The 17,226-nt window shown below is 44.3% G+C and overlaps 4 protein-coding genes across 4 annotated transcripts; 1 reads left to right on the top strand and 3 right to left on the bottom strand.

Moving 5' to 3' along the window:
* Positions 1–1,410: 1,410 nt before the first annotated feature.
* LOC149442262 (histone H3) lies at positions 1,411–1,882 on the bottom strand. Its single transcript, XM_089656231.1, has one exon. It carries the CDS (start codon positions 1,879–1,881, stop codon positions 1,471–1,473), a length of 411 nt encoding a protein of 136 aa, XP_089512357.1. The 5' UTR covers position 1,882; the 3' UTR covers positions 1,411–1,470.
* A 5,080-nt stretch (positions 1,883–6,962) lies between these two features.
* LOC149442261 (histone H2B 1.1-like) lies at positions 6,963–7,417 on the bottom strand. Its single transcript, XM_089656230.1, has one exon. It carries the CDS (start codon positions 7,406–7,408, stop codon positions 7,028–7,030), a length of 381 nt encoding a protein of 126 aa, XP_089512356.1. The 5' UTR covers positions 7,409–7,417; the 3' UTR covers positions 6,963–7,027.
* Positions 7,418–7,680: 263 nt separating this feature from the next.
* LOC149442260 (histone H2A type 1-like) lies at positions 7,681–8,154 on the top strand. Its single transcript, XM_089656229.1, has one exon. The coding sequence runs from the start codon at positions 7,704–7,706 to the stop codon at positions 8,094–8,096; it is 393 nt and encodes a 130-aa protein (XP_089512355.1). The 5' UTR covers positions 7,681–7,703; the 3' UTR covers positions 8,097–8,154.
* Positions 8,155–10,227: 2,073 nt separating this feature from the next.
* LOC149442259 (histone H4) lies at positions 10,228–10,539 on the bottom strand. The gene has a single exon (XM_089656279.1). It carries the CDS (start codon positions 10,537–10,539, stop codon positions 10,228–10,230), a length of 312 nt encoding a protein of 103 aa, XP_089512405.1.
* Between the last annotated feature and the right edge of the window lie 6,687 nt (positions 10,540–17,226).

Raw genomic sequence — 17,226 nt, 5'->3', positions numbered from 1 at the left:
AGCAGCCCGACGGCGCCAAGGCGAAGCCCAACAAACCGGCCGCCGCCAAAAAGAAGAGTAACAAAAAGCCTTCGGCGGCGGCCAAGCCCAAGAAACCGGCCGTCAAATCCCCCAAGAAGGCGGCCGGAAAAGCCCCCACCGCAGCCAAGAGCCCCAAGAAGAAGCCGGCCGCCAAGAGACCAGCAAAGGCTGCAGCCAAGAAGGTGACCAAGAGCCCCAAGAAGAGCAAAGCTGCAGCCAAGCCGAAAAAAGGCGCCAAGAGTCCCGCTAAGGCCAAGCCGGCAGCTAAGAAGGCGGCTAAGCCCAAGAAGGCCGCTCCGAAGAAGAAATAATGGGCGGCGACCTCCTTCATCTCCACCCCCCAAAGGCTCTTCTCAGAGCCCCCCACCTCCTCCCAACAGAGCTCTCCATACATACACCGACCACGAGCAGCATCCAGTCTCCATCCTCCTCACATTGTACACTTGTCCCTTATAGGTCATCCAATGATTCCTCCGATCCTACAAATGATTACTGGTTGGCCAAAGGAGAGATCCTTCCCGATACATTTCACAGGCCCGACCCCCCTCCACACACACCGACATCTGTCATAGACGGATCGGAGATGTCATTTCCGCACACTCTCTGTGGGATGGGGGGGAGGGGTAACAATGAACATTTCCCGCACACTGTGGGATGGATTGGGGGGGGGGGGGTAACAATGAACATTTCCCGATCCTTCTACAAGGAATTCCCAGCCTTCATTATTATTGTGGAAGTTGTACGGAAACGCCATGTAATGATCGGGGACACATCATCCTCTGGACGGGATCTAATGATCGCACGGAGAACATCGTGTTGTGCGGACAATGTACTCCTTCCTATGGATGGATCGCCTCTACAACACAATACAAAACGGGGAGCGGCTTTCCAGGTGCCATTTGGAGGGACGAGTCTCCGGGGAAGATCCGGTACAGTCTGCTATTGGCTGACAGATAAACGCCGGATGTTCTGATTGGAGGAGAGGAATATTTTTAAATGTCCCGCCAAAATTTCCAGAATGATGAATTATATTTTCTATAGAACACCGGCCGGGGCGGCACACGGAGAGCAGAAGGAAGAATGTGTCCGTGTGTGCCGCCCCGGCAGAGCGATGTGATCTGTGATGACCCCGATGTAGTATCGGAGGAGGTAATAGAGGACATGACTGACCCCCCCATAGTGACATCTCCGTGTGGAAGGGACCCATTCGGATGGATCTCATTGTATGTTTCGTTATGGGTTGTAGAAATGAATAAAACCAGTAAAGGAATGCCGGTCCCGGGGCACCGAGAGGAGGAATTGTCCGATTCCCCCGATAACTTGTATTATAGATTCCTGTCTATCCTATTCATTGTAGTTCGGTAGTGTAGAGCTCTGTGTGGGGGGAGGTTGTGGCTCTGAGAAGAGCCGTTGGTTGGCGGGTTGTGTGGAATGTCTGTTGCGGGGGGTCTAGGCCCTCTCTCCGCGGATGCGGCGTGCCAGCTGGATGTCTTTGGGCATGATGGTGACCCTCTTGGCGTGGATGGCGCAGAGGTTGGTGTCCTCGAAGAGTCCGACGAGATAAGCCTCTGCGGCCTCCTGCAGAGCCATGACGGCGGAGCTCTGGAAGCGCAGGTCGGTCTTGAAGTCCTGGGCGATCTCTCGGACGAGGCGCTGGAAGGGCAGCTTGCGGATGAGCAGCTCGGTGGATTTCTGGTAGCGGCGGATCTCTCGGAGAGCCACGGTGCCGGGCCTGTAGCGGTGAGGCTTCTTCACTCCGCCGGTGGCCGGGGCGCTCTTGCGGGCGGCTTTGGTGGCCAGCTGCTTGCGGGGAGCTTTCCCTCCGGTGGACTTGCGGGCGGTCTGCTTGGTACGAGCCATCTCTACTGTTCTTTTGCCGGGAACTGCGAATGTAATGCGCCTCCGCTCTGCAGAGAAATTTATACACATCCCTGCCCTCTGATTGGAGATTTACGTCACGCCCCTTTCAATGATTGGGTTACATAAAAAGAGCGGGATTTTCAAAATGCCCGCCAGGATCTGCACGTTATCTCTGTAGGTAGAGAAGCCCGCTGTGTCAGGGGTGGGGGAGGGGAGTTCCTCCACATCATCCAATGCTCGGAGCTCTCCTTACTACCAAAGAAGAGAAGATTAATCAGAGATCTGCTAATAATCAGAGATCAGAGACTCCCTGTACAATGTAACAATTACATCCACTGACATCGGACTGGATTCCTCCATAATACAGTGAATGGGATGACAGATCTCACGGATCCGAGGATTCCTCTGTTCGGGACTAAGAAGCAGAACGTTTGTCGCCCATCTCGGTCCATCCAGCACAATTGTGGACTAACAGGGACAGTCAGAAGGGCTGCAATGTATTGTCTATAGAAGAGCGAGATGACAAGAGACATGACTTGTGTGCGGATCTGGGAGGAGATACAATGTGATTTCTGGCTTTTCTCTCCGAATCCCACTTCCAAGGACAATCCGATCCCGGCGAGGACAGTGTGGACTTTGATGGCACAATGACAATCTATCGCTGAGGATGTGAGGAGGCGGACATCTAGTCTGCAGCAATTCATCCCATTCATTTCACAGTTAGGAGTTTATTTGTAACAAACATTATTTTATTTATGTGTCTTATATTTTCAGAATGTTTTTTTTTTAATTCCCGCCAAGATCTGCAGGTTATCTTTGTTAGCAGAATATCCCGATCTCTCTGGGAGCTCCTTACTGCCAGATGGGAAAACATTGATAAGAAAGATGTTTATAATTATATATTCAAACCTCTTATCAATGTAAGAATTGCAATCTCCGAGAGAGGACTATTTCTGTCCATAATTCAGTAAAGTAGATGACGTAAAGTAAAAGGGGAGGGAAATAAATTGGTCCAATGCACCCCCCATTCATGATGACCTTATTACAATTTGTAACCTCCACTTTCCATTCTGTGTATTAATCTGATGCACCTGAAATTCACTGAATGCTCAAATGAAAAAGAGAGAGGGAAAAAAAGATAGATACATAAATTTACACTATATTGCCAAAAGTATTGGTCGGCCGGCCTTTACACACACATGAACGTTTATGGCCCCCCAGTCTTAGTCCGTAGGGTTTAATATTGAGTTGGCCCCTTTGCAGCTATAACAGCTTCAACTCTTCTGGGAAGGCCGTCCACAAGGTTTAGGAGGGTGTCTATGGGAAGGTTGGACCATTCTTACAGAAGCACATTTGTCAGGTCAGGCGCTGATGTCGGGGGAGGAGGCCTGGATCACAGTCTCCGCTCTAATTCATCCCAAAGGTTTTCTATCGGGTTGAGGTCGGGACTCTGTGCAGGCCAGTCAAGTTCCTCCACCCCAAACTCGCTCATCCATGTTTTTTGGACTTTGATTTGTGCACTGGTGCGCAGTCATGTTGGAACAGGAAGGGGCTATCTTCCCCTGGCAAACTGTTCCCACAAACTTGGGAGCATGAAATTTTCCAAAACGTCTTGGTATGATGACACCTTAAAAGTTCCCTTCACTGGAACTAGGAGGCCAAGCCCAACCCCTGAAAAACAATCCGACACCATAATCCCCCCTCCACCAAACTTTACTCTTGGCACAATGCAGTCAGGCAAGTACTGTTCTCCTGGAAATTTCCAAACCCAGACACATCTATCAGATTACCAGACAGAGAAGCATGATTGGTCACTCCAGAGAATAGGTCTCCACTGCTCTAGAGTCCAGTTCTTTACACCACTGCATCTGATGCTTTGCATTGCACTTGGTGATGTAAGGCTTGGATGCAGCTGCTCGGCCATGGAAACCCATTCCATGAAGCTCTCTATTCATGTTGTTGTGCTAATCTGAAGGCCACACCAAGTTTGGAGATCTTTAGCTATTGACTCTGCAGACAGTTGGTGACTTTTGTCCACTGTGCTCTTCAGCATGCGCTGACCCCGCTCTGTCATGTGATGTGGCCTATCACTTGGTGGCTGAGTTGCTGTTGTTCCCAGTTGCTTCCACTTTGTTATAATACGGCTAGCAGTTGAGCGTGGAATATTTAGTAGCCAGGAAATGTCACGGATGGACTTATTGCACAGGTGGCCACCTATCACGGGACCACGCTTGGAGTCACTGAGCTCCTGAGAGCGACCCATTCTTTCACAAATCTCTTAGATTGTAAGCTCTAAGGAGCAGGGCCCTGCTAACCCTAATGTATTGAACTGTCACATTGCTGTATTGTCTCCCTTTATATTTTAAAGTGCTAAGGAAACTGTCTGCTCTATATAAATCCTGTATAATAATAATTCACAAATGTTTGTAGAAGCAGTCTGCATGCCTAGGTGTTTGATTTTATACACCTGTGGCCATGGAGGTGATTGAATCCAATGATTTGGAGGGGTGTTCCAATACTTTCGGCAATATAGTGTGTGCGTGTATAATCATATACACTGCTCAAAACAAGGAACACTTTTTAAATCAGAGTATAGCCTCCAGTCATTTAAACTCCTGGGATATTGATCCTGTCTGTTAAGTAGCCAAGGGGATTGTTAATCAGTTTCATCTGCTTTTGTGATAATAAAACTAACAGGTGCACTAGATGGACAACAATGAGACGACCCCCAAAACATAAATGGTTTTATAGGTGGAGGCGACTGCCATCTTTTGTTTTGTCACTAATTTTGCATTTGGCTCGGGTCAGTGTCACTATTGACATGAGGACATGGCATGAAGCAATACCTGGACCCTACAGAGGTTGCACAGGCAGTCCAACTCCTCCAGGATGGCAGATAAATATGTTCCAATGAAGAAAAGCCTGCATTTTTTCTCGCAAATACTCCATCAGCACTAAGACTCAAGAAACCTCCTATAAATTGTTAATAAGATGTTATGGTACACCGGATAGTTTAAAGAGGGGGTCAATGGGTGATTAACACTTTTCTACTTTTTGATGTGCGTATCATGCTGGTGGATACTTGACTACACTTGTGGAATTAGATCTGTTCTTATGACTGCTGTTCTCTTTTTTTCTCTACTAAATCTCCTTCTTCTATTCATGCGCTTTATTATGTCACATTTGATGTTTGTACTTGCCATTTATAAACGTTTAAATCTGTGAATTCCTCATGTAGAACATTGATCTGATTGTACTATTGAGTTTCTCAAGAAGCCAACATCTGTTACTGTGTACTACTTGACTTCATAACAAGCAAAGTTCAATGATGTTTATATGTTCTGTATTCTATGAATAAAAATTTGATAAAAAAATAAATAAATAAAATATTTCACCCTTAATCCCCATGTAGAAAACAAAATATATTCTATTCTTGTCAGAAAGGTCTCAAATGTACTCCTAGGCATTTATAGCCATAATATTCCACCCAGTTTGTGATATAAAACAAAAATTGTGAATAATTATTTTTCTACATGGGGATTATGGGTGGATGGTTGCAGATACACATGTCAACACCCATATTTGACATGTTTCTACTAATAATATGGGTATAGTTATTTTTCTATATGGAGATTATGGGTGGAATCACACAACATCTGGCTATAGACGTCTCACCCTCTTAGCCATGAGCCTGTTTTTAAATTCTAAGATGTAAGTTACTGCTTTTCTTTCTATTAAGTATCTTCACAGTTCACACTTAGAGGTTCTGTGTTTCTTGCTTTCCCTTCTGCAGAGTTATACTTCGCTCCTACACAGCTTGCCCTTAGTGCCTACTGGACTACCTACCCCTGCCCATTTGGAACTCCCTGTTATCCCTTTTACAAATGTGTTCTGGCATGTTTACCATGATATTCCACCCATAATCCTCATATAGAAAAATATTTATGCTCATAACCTTTTCAGAAATAGGTCAAACATGGTGCTTTTGTATGTGTATCCACCATAATCTCCATGTAGAAAAATAACTATTCTCATATTTGTGATCAGAAAGAGGTCAAATGTGTACCTAGGCATGTTAAAAAACAATATTCCACTGATACTCCCCATGTTGAAAAAAATCTATTCTCATATTCTTATCAGAATGGGGTCAAATGTGTTCCTAGGCGTGTTTAACCATGATATTCCACCCATAATTCCCACATAAAATAACTATACCCATATTCTTTTAAGAAACAATTCAAATATGGTCCTTGACATGTGTATCTGCAATCATCCACCCATCATCCCGATGTTGAAAAAATGCTATTCTTACATCAGAATGGGGTCAAATATGTCCCTAGGCATGTTTAACCCTGACATTTCACACATAATCCCCATTTTGAAAAATAACAATATCCATAGTCTTTTCAGAAATAAATTAAAAATGATCCTTGGCATGTGTATCCACAAAAATGCACCCATAATTCTCATGTAGAAAAATAATTATATGCATTTACTTATCCAAAACATGTTGATTTACCATGATATTCCCCCATAATCCCAGATCTAAAAGCAATGTTACCTATATATTTAAAAAGGTGAAATGTAATGTAACCTTTATATTCCTCCCATAATCCCCAAGCAGATCCAGCATAACCACATTATCAGAAATGCAAATTTTTTTTTTTTTTTACAAAGTTTAATAAAACTGTTGAAATGTAGTGTTTTCTACATCTCGTACTATATGAAATCAGTAAATCTATCCTAGTAATATATGGAGTAATGTTTCCATGATTTCTGTATAATTTCCTATGATGCCATGTTACAGCCACACATATATCAGTCAGTGAAGAGTTAAACATTCGCCTCTACTACGTGTAACAATGTATCAAGCAGAGCAGAAAAGAGAAACAAGAAAATCCTTCCCGTCTATGTGTGTAATATAGTGACACCTAATGGGAGTGTTGAGCATTGCAGCCAATCCTCCCATCCCCCCAATGTGCAGGTTAGTCCGTCCCTAGAACGAATGTCCAGTGTAAGTGTGACGTGTGGGGGACCTCTAGCGGCAATACAATGTGATGACAGCTCAGTGATTGGAATGGTGGGCGGCTCTTAGAAGAGCCTTTGTGTCCTTGTTGGGATGATGGGGCCCCGGGGGGCGGGGGGATTACTTGGCGCTGGTGTACTTGGTGACGGCCTTGGTGCCCTCGGAGACGGCGTGCTTGGCCAGCTCTCCGGGCAGGAGGAGGCGGACGGCGGTCTGGATCTCCCGGGAGGTGATGGTGGAGCGCTTGTTGTAATGAGCCAGGCGGGAAGCTTCGCCGGCGATGCGCTCGAAGATGTCATTGACGAAGGAGTTCATGATGCTCATGGCCTTGGACGAGATGCCGGTGTCGGGGTGGACCTGCTTGAGCACCTTGTACACGTAGATGGCATAACTCTCCTTCCTAGTCTTCCTCCGCTTCTTGCCGTCCTTCTTCTGGCTCTTAGTCACGGCTTTCTTGGAGCCCTTCTTGGGCGCCGGCGCAGACTTGGCTGGTTCAGGCATGATCAGGATTCACCACTGTGAATCCTGATCATGCCTTTTGCTGCTTTTATAGGCGGCCTATGCAAAGGAGCTTCGTACTGCCTCACATTTCCTATTGGAGGACGCCGACATGTGATGGAAAGTGACGTCATGCTGTCTATCCTCGTGTACAGATTGGTGTAGAAACAAGTCTGACCGCTATTGGCTGAATTCAAAAGCAACCAATCCCAGCGTGTGACGTCAGAGCATGAAGTGTATAAAGGAGAGGAAGCGGCTGCTGGGGCCTATCTGTGTGTGATTCGTCAGTCATCCAATCATGTCTGGTCGCGGCAAACAAGGAGGCAAGACTCGGGCTAAGGCCAAGACCCGATCGTCGCGAGCTGGTCTGCAGTTCCCCGTCGGTCGTGTTCACCGTCTGCTCCGCAAAGGCAACTATGCCCAGCGGGTCGGGGCCGGAGCTCCCGTCTATCTGGCCGCCGTCCTGGAGTATCTGACGGCTGAGATCCTGGAGCTGGCCGGCAACGCCGCCCGAGACAACAAGAAGACCCGCATCATCCCCCGACACCTCCAGCTGGCTGTCCGCAACGACGAGGAGCTCAACAAGCTGATGGGCGGCGTCACCATCGCCCAGGGAGGAGTCCTGCCCAACATCCAGGCCGTGCTGCTGCCCAAGAAGACCGAGAGCCACAAGGCCGCCAAGAGCAAGTAATCCCCCCACAGGATTCCCTTCTATCCGCCAACACAACGGCTCTTCTCAGAGCCCCCCACATCTCCATACAAAGGGCGGACATACGGCTTCTATGGACACCAATCCCACACTCCTCTCTATCTCCCGCTTCTGTGGGATGGAGTTTCGGGGAGGAGAAGTCGGAGATCATTTTGCTTACATTGTCACAAGATGTAAAGTAATTAATTGTATTATTATACAGTATTTATAAAGCGCCAATGGTTCGCTCAGCGCTGTACATTACAGAGGGGGACAGAACATGTGACAGAACAATACCAATACAATGCAAAACGGGATTGAGGGCCCTGATCTTTGGAGTTTACAATCTAGGAGGAGGGGATAGTTATAAAGAGTAATAGAAAATGCTTTCAGTGTGAGACTCTGGGAGATGACATCTTATTCCAGGGACTGATCTTATCCGCCTTCCTTAAATTGTGATATGGGGGAGGAGGAAAGTCGGCGACTTCTTCCCTCCGTCCTGCTCTGTAGATCTCGGATTAGTAAAGGACGTTCTGGGATGGAAGCTGTCACGTGTTTGTAATGACAATTCGAAAAGGTGGAAATCCTTCCCGCCGTCCGGACAGTAAGTCTCCTCTACATCCGGGTGTCATCTCTGCTTCTCCATAGGAAGACGTTTGGACGCCGGGAAGGATTTCTATGTTCAACTTTCTGGGAGAAAGTGATATCTCGGCGCCCCGGGATTGGGCGGGTTATTTGTAGCTGATAACCGGTTTACACATCCGAATTCTAAAAGGTAAAAATAGAGAAGGATTTCAGTGAGATTATCACATTTCCTGATCAGATCATTTCCTCTCTACATTGTTTTTTGTCTTATTTGAATAATAAACGGTCATTTCTTCAATTGTCTAATACATTCCAATTTCCCGCCGGAGTTCTATGGACCGTTACTTCCGGGAAGATCGATCAATCCTTCCATTCATTCCGAGCATTGCAGATATTCATGTGAAATGTTTTATTTGTACTGAAAACCCGACAAGATGTAGAAATTCCTGCACTAGGAATAGAGATCTCCGAATACTTGTTTTTTACTTCTCGTAAGAAATGCATTACTGGCTGATGGAGACAACGCCCACAGCTGTGATTGGCTCAGATTTCAAATTCTCCCGCCGGAATTGTATACATCGTTCCAGAGAAATATTCCGCCCTATTATACCGCCAAATCCGAGCCGGAGAACAAAGATCATCAGATGAGACATTTATCCGAGAAATATCGCCGCTTTAATTCCAGACAGTTGTATTGATTAGTCAGGGATGTCTACAGATGGATGTCGGTGATTACTGAGTCATGTCAATCCTTGTTCTGTTATCTCTGTCCCCAGGATCCTCTATATCCAATGTGTTTGCGGACTAATAAACAATGACTAGAAATGGATTCTGATGATTACTTTCATATATTGTCTTCTCAGAATCCAGGATCCCCCCCTGCAACATACAGAACATGAGTGACATTCATGTCATAGATCTCTACCTTTCTATATGATAATAAAGTTTTGTACAATTCTATATCAGATCTGTATACGATCATGTCCTTAATTTCAGACACCCCCCCCCCCCCATATCACATCCAGAATATTGAAATATCTTGTAAAAGTAGGTAATCATGACACTGCCAGATAAATATGTACAATGAATCGATAGAGGAAATATTACATATCTGAAGAATCAAATCGGTTTCTCTTTGTATGAGCATCCATTAACCCTTTCATTATTGGAGGCTGATTGGCCACAATCGTTATATGCGCATTGCGATCACCGACATGTTTGTCATTCAGACGTTATAATGCAAAATGGCATTCCGAACCAGATCCATCCCGATTACTGATCACACACCATGCAATCAGGTGATTGGACAGATTCATTGGTGGAATTGCTGAACTATATCTATCCATGACGTCATCCTGTTATATAGAACGACTTACGGATAGTTCCATCATCCCCTATTATTGGAATGAGCGGCAATCCTTCACCCCCCAGGAAGAGCAGATAGAACTCTGGAGATCATCAATCAATAGCCCTTTGTATGAGAAGGTGGGCGGCCCTGAGAAGGGCCTTTGTGACGATGAAGGGGGGGGGGGGGGGGGGTTATGAGGATTTATCCCCCGAATCCGTAGAGGGTGCGTCCCTGCCGTTTGAGAGCATAGACGACATCCATGGCGGTGACGGTCTTCCTCTTGGCGTGCTCGGTGTAGGTGACGGCATCGCGGATGACATTCTCCAGGAAGACTTTCAGCACTCCGCGGGTCTCCTCATAGATGAGGCCGGAGATGCGCTTGACTCCCCCTCTGCGGGCCAAACGTCGGATGGCGGGTTTGGTGATGCCCTGGATGTTGTCCCGGAGCACCTTCCTGTGGCGCTTGGCGCCGCCTTTCCCCAGACCCTTCCCTCCTTTACCGCGACCAGACATGACGATTCTTCTCTGCTGCAAACACCGACTGAGCTCTGGGCTGGGCCCGCCTTCCTTTTATAGAGCCTGTGCGGACCTGATGGGAACCTTCCTGGGAAGAGGCGGAGTCACACCCATTCTTTACACACAATACAATTGGAGTCATTTGTAACCATTATACACATTCTGCGGTTTTCAAATATATAAATCCATCTCCAGGAGACAAATCTCTTCATTCTTCTCAATGGTTTTCTATTTCTTCCTCGGAGATTACACAGAAACATTCATCTTTCACATTTCAGAACACAAACCATCATCACCAGTTACTATTGTTAGCAGCAATTTAATATTGAGAAATATGACTTGGAAATAAACAACACAAACATTTATACCGATGCCCCACGTTTCTCTTTGTAATTCAGAGCGGACCTGAAGGGAGACTGATGGAAAGGGGCGGGGTTACAGCGATTCATTTCTCTGCAGAGAATTTCATTTATTTGGACCCTTGTAAACATTTGGATGATTTTTAGTGACTGATTTGGAGGAGGAAACCGATTTGGTTCCTCAGACATGTCATATGTTCTCTCTGGATACATTGTCCGTATTTCTCTGGCAGTCTCCTTATTTCTACCAGTCATTTCACATTTGTTTTTATGAATATTCTGGATGTGATATGGGGGGGGGGGGATCTGTAACTGCTACATGTCTGCAGGAGGGACACATAAATATCGGTCAGTGACATGATCGTATACAGATGTGATCATGGAATCTACAATACTTGTATTCACAATGTGTTACATGATTCGGTAAATATGGAAATCCATCTCCAGACTCATCAATACATCTACTTGGGATGAAAGCGATGATAATACTTCTCGGATAAATGTCTCATCTGATCAGTTCTCAGGTCGGATTTGGCGGTATAATCGGGCGGAATATTTGTCCGGCGGGCAGAATGTGATGACAGCGATTTGAAATCTGAGCCAATCACAGATGTGGGCGTTGTCTCCATCAGCCAGTAATGTTTGTCTTACGAGAAGTCCATAGAAATGTATCCGGAGATCTCGGTGTCGATGTTTCTAGTGCAGGAAGTGTTTTCTTGTTCTGTAGACTTTTCATTGATTTCTTCTCTACAACTAAATCAACAGACTAATAACTAGATCTTGTCGGGTTTTGTATTCTGAGGGATTGGAGGGAAAACATAAATCTTAATAAACGTTCTTTATATGAATATTTGCAATGTCCGTATAATGATGTTTGGCTGATCGCAGAGCCTGGAATGAATGGAAGGGTTGATCGATCTTCCCAGATAAAACGGTAAATGGATGCGGTCGGTTCTCTGTATCGGATTTGGCGGTAAGAGGGCGGATAGTCTGTGACATCACATAGAATTCCGGCGGGAGATTTGAATAAAGCAATTAGACAGTTGAGCCAATGACAGTTATAGACGTTTTCTTCAGACAGTAAAACATCTTTTTTTCTACGTGGAGTGTGAAGGAGGTGATGAGATCTGTTCCCTCAGTCGGGAGGATCGTTGTTCGGTATATATTGAACGATCTCTGATCTTCAGGAGAAACTCATCACAACTAAAGGAAGGCGGATAAGATCAGTCCCCGGAATAAGATGTCATTTCCCCAGAGTCTCACACTGAAAACATTTCCTATTATTAATGTATAATTGTCATTATAATTAAAATGTATAATATGGTATAATAAAATAATTATAACATTTTAACTTTTAAATTAAAAAAAAAAATTAAAAAAAGTCAGTTATTTTAGATTTTGTAACAACATAATTTGATAATAATTGACATGGGGGAAGACACACGCCGCAGGACTTTAAAAACCGGTTCAGCTCCGCCCTATAGCAGAATTACTACTACAGGGCGGGCTCCCTGCACACAATCATATGCATATATACATGACTTGTGCTCCCGCCTTGATCGCAGGCCATGGACGCGCGCGCCTGCCGACCCAGGGGTGCCGTGGTTCCGTGCCCCACCAATCAATCAGCAGATTATGGCCAGTGATGTTCATGGATTTGCTGATTGCTCCCTGACCTATCAGTGATCTTCCTGTACCTTTGGTTACACTTACACAGGTACAGGAAATGATGCAATCTTCTCTCCCTGGGTACATTCCATTCCAGAGAGAGAAGAAAGCAGATCCACGTGGGTCAAAAGCATTACACTTTTACAGTAAAAGCACAGCTAGGTCACATTTATCCCCCTGATCTCCCCCTGTTAACCCCTTCACTCCCCTGTCAGTATCTTTAGTACAGTGTACAGATTTTTTTACTGATCACTGTATTAGTGTCTCCGGCGACTTCATCTAGCATTAGCGTCCCACGATACCTGCTCTGCAAAGTAGTTTGCCACAGAGCAGCCCGGATCATTAATTTAGTTGTTCCCCCCGCCAGCATTCCTTGGCCCCTCTTTCCTATCCAGCGCCCCCAGAACAAGCACCTTGTTCTGGTGTGAGCCCAAAAAGACTCATTCATGAGCCACGGATCCCAGAGAGGAAAGCTCTTCAAGCACATCATGAAATCAGGATGGGGATCCACTTCAAGTAAGCATTAGTGTGCCTGGGGGAGGGGGGACCTTGTGCCTTTCCAAACACAGTAAATGCTCCAAGAATGTTTACTTCAACTCCTGAAATGGTTAAAAATAAAAAATAAAAATACTCTAGCTAGCCTGCACTAAGAAGGGATTGTCATGATGAAATGTCAATGATCGTTTGATCTCATTTTACAGGAGTGGTCCTGCTGGAGGGTCAAGCTTCAAAAAAGCCACCTTCATGTCTTCCACTCACCTCAATTTGTGGCCAGTGGATATTTTGTGGCACCAGGAAAGAACTGGCAGCAAGGACCTGCATAAACACCCTGGCATGCCAGAGGTGGTTTGGAAGCAACACAGCAACTTGACCATCCCTTTGCTTTATGCTGCTTATGGGGGTGTGCAATTGCTTCTCATTCCTGAACAAACTTTCACCTGATATCGGAGACCCATATTTTCCAGATATGTTTGAGCCGTGTGCTGGCAAACAGTGGAGCCAGTTTTTGTTTTGAACATAAATTGGGAGCTGGCAGCCATATCTTACCATCAGGCCATGTATTTGCCTTTCTTTTTGTTTTGTCGAATAAAGACTATTTTTTGGTTCCTTAAAAAAGTGTTATATCCTCTTGATTCTATTTCCTAGACTTAAGATGGCCAGTTAATATGCAATGTGATGAAAAGTCAGAGCAATTTCCTCCACATATAGCTAAAGTCTGTAAGAGAAGGAGCTACCGGAACAATGGATTCATTTAGAGTGGGCCAGGCCCATATAGTACATCATGGAGATTTGCTATGAAGGAACATTCATGTTTGAATACCTGAGCTCATGTGGTTTGGGTCCAAATATTTCTGGCCATTGCAGCGTATTGACTATTGCAGCTCAACATAGATCAGGCATACAGAAAAGTGTAGCTTGTCCATAGAATAGCCACTGGGAGGTCCTATCTGGGCACAGAGATCTGGTCTATGCATAATTGGGTACATTGGAGAACATGACAATTTGGGCTGCTTTATTATACTAAGGGGTTACTTCATGCTTGTTTCCGGGGAAACATTACTAATAATTGTTGTATTTTCATTTGAAAACATGTCCTATTCCTAGATACATTGAGGTACATAGCAGAGGTTCAAAGTATTCCATAGAAGAAGATATTGTTCTTTCTAACTATACAGGTGGCACAGACACAAGCATACACCCAGGGCCACTGTTAGATATCACGGGTCCCCGTACAGCCTACCTGACAGGCTCCACATCACCAGCAAAAATATCAACATTATATTTATGGTAAAAATACACTAAAAACATTATTAATGGACACAATCCCAACCAAATTCCTTTTAAATCTAAGTGATAAAACTGTACTGAGTTCATAAATAAAGCTGTGTGTGTAATTGAGGTCTTGGGGCTTATTCACATGGGTGCTGTGGCCTGTAGAGTGTGAATCAGTGGTTTGTTTTTGTGGCTGATGCCGATTCTAGGCAACCTATGTTACACTATGGAAATGCCACAGGTCATAATTTGACAAGCATATGGGTGCAGGTGTACAGCCCTGAACACAGACAGTGAGCATTCAGGGCCACTTCCCCACGCCTGCACACCTGTCAGATTAAAACCTGTGTTCATACAGCTGCTGTGTCCCCATAATGTAACAGGTGCCTCCAGCCACATGAACAACCGACTCTTTCATGCTGTACAGGCCAGAGGACCTGTGTGAATGTGGCATTTTTGACTTTTTTTTAATTTCAATGGACTGCCTAACGTGTGGGAACATGCAAAAATACTGCAGGCATATTATTTTAAAAGTGTGTTGCACCTAACCGCACAGTAGTGTGGTGCCATGCGTTTTGGTGGCTGTGAATGTGCCTGTGTTTACTAGACGTGTGGAGGTGCAATTAAGTTTGCATCATGGTACCTGCACACATCTGCAAAGAGAATTGCATTTCTTTGCTGTGCAGGAAAATGTGTGCTCTTGCATGCGTTTCTGCACCACAAATGGTGTGAACAAGTCCTAAGGGCCAGTTCACACTATAGAAACAGTCTAGAAGTGTTCCAGATGCGTTTTTGCAAGCCCTTTTTGGATGCATGTTTAGAGTGTTCCAGTGCATTTTGGATGTGTTTTTGACACGTTCCAGTGCATTTTTGTATCCATTAAAGTTATTTTTTTCCCCTTTCATTTTCTTCAGTTTAACTAGGGACATGTGTGTTTTATTGCTTTCCAGAAAAGTTCTGTGCATAAACAATGCAGATGCTGAAAAAAGAAACTGAAACACATGTAGTGTGAACTGGCCCTAAAGGTCATTATAGGTCAGGGAACAGGACTGACCAGGAATTGTGAATTCATTTAGATTAGTGGTGAGATACAATCAAGAATCATATAATAATGTGAGATCTGAGCTGGAGGTGATAGGAAATGAGACACATTAACTTGATCAGTAAATAAATAGTAAAATAAAAAAATGGGGCGGTGATACATAGATTTGCAGATGGAACAGATGATGATGGGGGGGGGGGGGTCAAATTGTATAAGGAGAGAGGTTTAAGAGAAGAAAAATAAAGTTGCAATTAAATGTAAACAGCAGGAAAAATTAAAGTTTCAAACTTGTCAGAAGAACAGGACACAGGTAAGTTTCACTCCCTTTCCACTTTCTAGTCAGTAGCCAAAATCTTAATTGATTGATCAATATTCCTGGCATTGACAGAACCCTGGAAATTGATCTACATATTTTGGGCATTCACAAATGTCAAGGAGCTTACCATCTAAAGCCAGAAACTCAGACATATACTAGGCCCAATTAACCTAACAGCATGTCTTTGGAGTGTTGGCAGAAACACACCCGTGCAGAAAAAGAATGCAAACTCCAGACAGGTGCAGCAATGACTGGGATTAGAACCCATAACCCAAGTGCTGTAAATTCTGAGTACTAACCACTAAGCCACTGTAGGAGACAGAGTTTGAGCTGGAATGTAGAATAGTTACATGATTAAAGAGAATAACGATATATAATTATATTGGGAAATCAGAACTAGACATTCAAATTATTTGAGATATAAGTGTGAATATGTTTGACATTTGAAAATAGAATGTATGACATTCATTAGGAAATGCATTATTTGGCCTATCATTTTTGGAGAAACAGCAACAAAAAAAAATATTTAAAAAAACTTTAATATAGGTGTGCTTTTTATTTTAAATAACTATTCTCATATGCGAACAAATAAACGCCAACAGGACAAAGCCTGCGGTTGTGCGTTACCTAGCGAACATATCCGGCATTGCATCTAGAAATGTGACCAAAGTCATTTCGTATTTACGAACAGGAAGAGTCTAGAAAGTAAACTCTTTCTAATCAGCTTGCTGGAAGCCTTTCTGAAGACTGACAGATCTTGATTGATTGATTGATTGATTGATTGATTGAATTGAGTCTGCCTGAATGTTCAGCGTCTGCTGGTAGACTCAATTCTTAGTAAATCTGGTCCCTTCTGTCTTTCATGAATCCATGCTGTCTGTTGCTTAAAATATTTTTTTCCAGCAAGAACTCATCTATGTGGTCTTTTATTAAAGAAAGAGAACAGCAGTCGTAAGAACAGATCTAATTCTGCAAGTATCCACCAGCATGATACACACATCGAAAAGTAGAAAAGTGTTAATCGCCCATCAGCCCTCTATATGTTTCTGAGAAAGTGAAAGCATACCAATTGCACCATAGTTTATGGAATCTGGAAACCATGTCTTCGGTCATAGTCAATGTCCTTTCCAACTCCTGAATGACGTTAACCTCTCTTATCCAGTCTTGAATCGAGGGGGCATGAGTGATCTTCCAATGCCTGGGGATTAGGAAATTGCCTGTACGACTTCAAAGAGCACTCAGAGATATGGAGGAGGTAACATTCGGGGGCTAACGGTAATACAGTCTCAGTAATAGAGTATGTCAACCGCAAACTTTGTCCCACAAAATGGCATAAGCCTTGGGCATTGCCACCAAATATGTAACAGGGAGACTTGGCTAATTCACAACACCAACATAATCCTGTCGTCTGGGGAAACCACCTTTTTAACCTATCCGGTGTAGCGTACCGTCTTTTTAACAATTTGTAAAAGGTTTCTTGAGTCCTAGTGCTGATGGAGCATTTGTGAGCAAAAATGCAGGCTTTT

The sequence above is a fragment of the Staurois parvus genome, unplaced genomic scaffold, assembly GCF_062004578.1.
Source record: "Staurois parvus isolate SC_StPar_1 unplaced genomic scaffold, SC_StPar_1.0 ptg000897l, whole genome shotgun sequence".
In the NCBI taxonomy this organism is placed as follows: Eukaryota; Metazoa; Chordata; class Amphibia; order Anura; family Ranidae; genus Staurois; species Staurois parvus.
This window is presented reverse-complemented; position numbering and strand designations above follow the sequence as displayed.

Excerpts from the sequence above, each read along its gene's own strand:
- LOC149442262 (XM_089656231.1), bottom strand. The coding sequence starts at position 1,881 with ATGGCTCGTACCAAGCAGACCGCCCGCAAGTCCACCGGAGGGAAAGCT.
- LOC149442261 (XM_089656230.1), bottom strand. The coding sequence starts at position 7,408 with ATGCCTGAACCAGCCAAGTCTGCGCCGGCGCCCAAGAAGGGCTCCAAG.
- LOC149442260 (XM_089656229.1), top strand. The coding sequence starts at position 7,704 with ATGTCTGGTCGCGGCAAACAAGGAGGCAAGACTCGGGCTAAGGCCAAG.
- LOC149442259 (XM_089656279.1), bottom strand. The coding sequence starts at position 10,539 with ATGTCTGGTCGCGGTAAAGGAGGGAAGGGTCTGGGGAAAGGCGGCGCC.